Genomic DNA, 1,499 nt, shown 5'->3' with positions numbered 1-1,499 from the left:
GCCAGGCACAGCCTCTCCTGCCCATCGATCACCAGCGAGACGATGGGGATGCCGTAGAGGATCACCTGCCCCACTTGGTTGGGTTTCATGGCGGCGTGGCCAGCACGCTGCTGCTGGCTCATGGGGTCCGGTGGATATGCGCCGGATGGAGATGGCAGCAAAATGTCCGTGGGAGCAGGCAGGGGGCTGGTCGCCATCTCTTCAGTGCCAGGGGGGCTGCTGTGCTCCAGCTGTGTGGAGAATGAGAGACATGGAGCCGTCAGCAGGGCAGAAAAAGAGGGACACCAAGCCGCCAAGTGGGGGCCCCGTCAAGGGAAGGGGAGGAGGAAGGGGGAGGGCAGGGTGAAGGGGAATGTGTTCCCAAGCTGTCCTGCTCCCTAAATTCCCTCTCTTGATTTTGCTGGGAGGGAGCGCGCAGAGCCCTGTTCTAAAGCGATCTCTGGGAAGACTGATTCCTACTGAGTGCTTCTCCGCTCCTCCCGCCCCATTCCCTACTCACTGCCTTTGCATTACCATGCACATTCCACTCAGTATCCCCATAAATCCCCCAAGTGCGGTGAGGATCGTGCCCCACCGCACCCCCCGGTTGCCCCACAGCTCCACCGCCCCAATTCCCACCTCTCCGTCCGATCCCCGTTTTACCTCCGCGGGCCGCCGCCGGAGTGGAAGAGCATCCCCGCGGCCTCCCGGCCCCTGCCCTCTCCGCGGAGCTCCGCGCACGGAAAAGGAGGAGGAGGCGGCGGCAGCGCGGAGCTACGCGCTTCTCTGGGAGCCGCCCCCCCCCGTGGGCACGGTGACGTCAGAACCCGGGGGGGTGGACAGGGCCGGACCCCCCCTCACCGCCCCCCATCCCTCCCTCCGGTCCTCCCCGGACGAGAAGGGGACGGGACGCCCCGTCGGGGCCCCGGGGCACCGCGCAGCTCTCAGCGCGTCCTGAAGAGCCTCGAGCCGGGACGGGGGGGCTTGGGAAGGGGCGGTGGAAAGGGGGCTGTTCTTTTGCCTTTTTTTCCCTTTCCTTTCTTTTCCTCCTCCTTTTCTTTCTTTTTTTCCTCACTTCCCTTTCTTTTTCCCTTTCTTTTTTCTTTCCTTCTCCCCTCTTTTCCCCCTTTCCTCTCCTTTTTCCCCTTTTTTTTTCCATTTCCTTGTTTCTCCCTTCTTCCCCCTCCACTTTCCATTCTTTTTTTCCCTTTCTTTTTTTTCCCTTTCTTTTCCACTCCTTCTTCTCCCTCTATTCTCCTTTCTTTTTTCCCCTTTCCTTTCTTTTTTCCTCTTTCCTTTCTTTTTTTCCCTTTCCTTTCTTTTTTTATCCTTTCTCTTTTCTCCTTTCCTTTCTTTTTCCCCCGTTTTTTCCTTCTTTTTCCCATTTCATTTCTTTTCCCCCCTCTTTTTCTTTCCCTTTCTTTTTCTTTTCCCTTTCCTTTTTGTTTCCCTCCCCCCCCCCCTTTTTTTCCCCCACAACATGAGCGACGTTGCTTCCAAGAAACTGAACATACTCCCTC

The 1,499-nt window shown here is 57.4% G+C and overlaps 1 protein-coding gene across 1 annotated transcript in view; it reads right to left on the bottom strand.

Moving 5' to 3' along the window:
* The window catches only part of SKOR2 (SKI family transcriptional corepressor 2), a 19,328-nt gene extending 19,039 nt beyond the window's left edge, over window positions 1-289 (bottom strand). Inside the window, exon 1 of the mRNA XM_021381080.1 lies at window positions 1-289. This exon is cut by the window's left edge and continues 1,843 nt beyond it. Within this exon, the coding sequence (XP_021236755.1) occupies window positions 1-197 (197 nt within the window). The 5' untranslated portion in view covers window positions 198-289.

The sequence above is a fragment of the Numida meleagris genome, chromosome Z, assembly GCF_002078875.1.
Source record: "Numida meleagris isolate 19003 breed g44 Domestic line chromosome Z, NumMel1.0, whole genome shotgun sequence".
Lineage (NCBI taxonomy): Eukaryota > Metazoa > Chordata > Aves > Galliformes > Numididae > Numida > Numida meleagris.
This window is presented reverse-complemented; position numbering and strand designations above follow the sequence as displayed.